This window comes from Belonocnema kinseyi, chromosome 2 (assembly GCF_010883055.1).
Source record: "Belonocnema kinseyi isolate 2016_QV_RU_SX_M_011 chromosome 2, B_treatae_v1, whole genome shotgun sequence".
Classification (NCBI taxonomy): domain Eukaryota; kingdom Metazoa; phylum Arthropoda; class Insecta; order Hymenoptera; family Cynipidae; genus Belonocnema; species Belonocnema kinseyi.
Genome location: NC_046658.1, coordinates 162,700,339 through 162,702,921, shown reverse-complemented (window position 1 = coordinate 162,702,921; position 2,583 = coordinate 162,700,339). Strand labels below are relative to the sequence as shown.

The 2,583-nt window shown below is 25.6% G+C and overlaps 1 protein-coding gene across 2 annotated transcripts in view; it reads left to right on the top strand.

Moving 5' to 3' along the window:
• The window catches only part of LOC117167830, an 8,284-nt gene extending 5,928 nt beyond the window's left edge, over positions 1–2,356 (top strand). For both annotated transcript variants that reach the window (XM_033353035.1, XM_033353034.1), the window contains exons 5-6: positions 1,524–1,635; positions 2,218–2,356. In XM_033353035.1, the coding sequence (XP_033208926.1) occupies positions 1,524–1,635; positions 2,218–2,278 (173 nt within the window). In that variant the 3' untranslated portion in view covers positions 2,279–2,356. The remainder of the gene's footprint in view (positions 1–1,523; positions 1,636–2,217) is intronic.
• Positions 2,357–2,583: the final 227 nt, after the last annotated feature.

Below are 2,583 nucleotides of genomic sequence, written 5' to 3'. Positions count from 1 at the left end.
CGAAAACGCACTTTTCTGAAGGATTAAAAAAACTTGAAAAGCGATTGACCAAGTGTATAGAGCTCCAAGGAGATTATGTTGAAAAATAAAAAAAAAAAAAATACCCAAAAAAATTGTTTTTATACTTCATTCTAAGGACTTATTGAACTACCCTCGTGTTTCAGATAGAAAAATTTATTTTAACTCAAGAAAAATGTAACAAAACTATAAAAATTTTAACTAAGCAGTGGAATTTTCAACAAAAAAGGTTAATTTTTCACCGAATACATGAGTTTTTAACCAAATAGTTATTATTTAAGTAAGAAAAATTTATTTTAACAAAAAAAATTAAGGGACTAGTTGGATGAAGATTAGTTGAATTTTCATTTAAAACAAATAACTTTTCAACGAAAACTGGAATAGTTATATTTTTAGTCACAAAAATAAATTTTTAATTAAAAACAATTAACTTGCAATCAAAAATAAAACAGTTGATATTTCAGTTACAAAACTTAATTTTAACGAAAATATTTGTATTTTCATCGAAAACAATAAACTTTTCAACAAAAAAAACAAACAGTCAAATTTTCAGTCAGAAATCAACCTTAAACGAAGAACAATTAATTTTCGACCAAAAATACAATAATTAATATTCTAATTTGTGAAATTAATTTTTAACCCGACACATAATAAGTTTCAAACAAAATACTTCAATTTTAAACCAAAGAAAATGAATTTTCTTCGCAAATTAGTAGATCTTTTAAACAAGTAGTTGAATTTTCATCAAAAATAGATAACTTTTCAACGGAAAATAATGTGTTCCTTAAATATTTAACTAGAAATGATTTATTTTTAGCCAAAAACGGAAAAGCTTAATTTTCAGTTGAGAAAAGTAATTTTTAACAAAAAAGTAAAATTTTCAACCTAATAGGTTAATATTTAACTAAATAGTAGAATTTTTAACCAATCCGGATAAATTCCGAACCAACAATGTAATCGTAGACATTAAAGAAAAATTTAATTTCGAACAAAAATAGTTGAATTTTTATTTTATTTTCAGAAAGATTGCTGCCATTTTTTTAATGTTCAAAATTTTCCTAAATTCTTGCGGATTCTAAAATACTGTAAAATCCCTTACCTAAATAAAGAAAACGAGTTAAATATGTAAATTTATTGAGAAGTACAGCATTCCCAGTGGGCGCAAAATTTGGCGACGTCTTTACGACATCTTTACGACATCTTTACGACATCTTTACGACATCTTTAGGACAACTTTACGACATCCTATGTCCATGTCGTTTCGGTGTCTTTGCGATATCGTAAAGACATCGTCAGATCATACGACTCATTTACAATATCGTGAAGATACCTCAACGACATGGACATAGGAGGTCGTAAAGTTGTCGTAAAGATGTCGTAACGATGTTGTAACGATGTCGTAAAGACGTCGCCAAATTTTGTGCCCAATGGGTTTTAACGAAATTTTTTTTTTAACTTTTGGAATTCGATCTAAAAAGTTTTTTAATTTTGATTTTCTATTTCAGGCAGTGACACCTGGACTTGGGAACACTTCCCACTGGCAATCGAGGGTCCACCTGAATTGTGGCGAAGTCTGGCTGGATACAGTGATGAGAAAGTTTTCGAGACTGCTGACGAGTATGTTTGTATTTTTATTTATTTAAAAAATATTTTTAACATTTACCATTTTTTTATACCTTTCAAAATAAACAATTTAAAAAAAATTGCGAAACAATTAATTTCAAGTAACTGATAAATTTAATAATTGATGCTTTAATTGGTAGAGAATTCATTAATCGAATAATGTATAAATTCTTTTATTTGAAAATTTAGAATTCTGATAATTCAACAAAAAAATCCTGTTTATTAAAAAAATATAGCGAATTTTTCATATTTAGAGCTTTCAATAGCATACAATAATAAAAATTAGAAATTAACCCAATTTTTTTTCTATAAATGGTTTTATAAAAAGAAGTTTTTTCGCACGTTTTCAAATAATTATAAATTTGACCAAATTATTTTTTTTCATTATTGTTTGCTAGTAAAATTTACATTTTCACAAATAAATTTTAAAGATTCACTATTACTTTTGAACTAATACGATTTTTTTCCAATTTTCCAAAATTTCAATGTTTAAATTAAAAAAAGGTTAGAACGTATTTTCCGAATTCGAAAAAATTGTTTTCTAACATCTAATAAAATAATTTTTTGTGATTGCAGTATCGACAACGAAATTCACAACCGAGATAAGAGGGCTGAAGTGTACCGAAGGAAAAAATAAGACAAATCTACAACATTTACTTTAATAAAAAAAAATGGAGAGAAGTCTGTTAGTGAAATTTTCTGATTATAATTACCTACGGTTTTGGGGAAGTGTAGACAATAATAATAAACAATAATAATAAGTCTGTAATAAAAAGACTCAACATATACGAATTCCTTATTACTTGTCCTACAAATAATTTTTTATATTTATAAAAAAATATTATTATATTATTTTATATTGGCTTTCATATTTATAAAAAATGTATTATTTAAGTCTAAAAATTGGAAACATTTTAAAAAATTAGGTACACAAAAAGTATG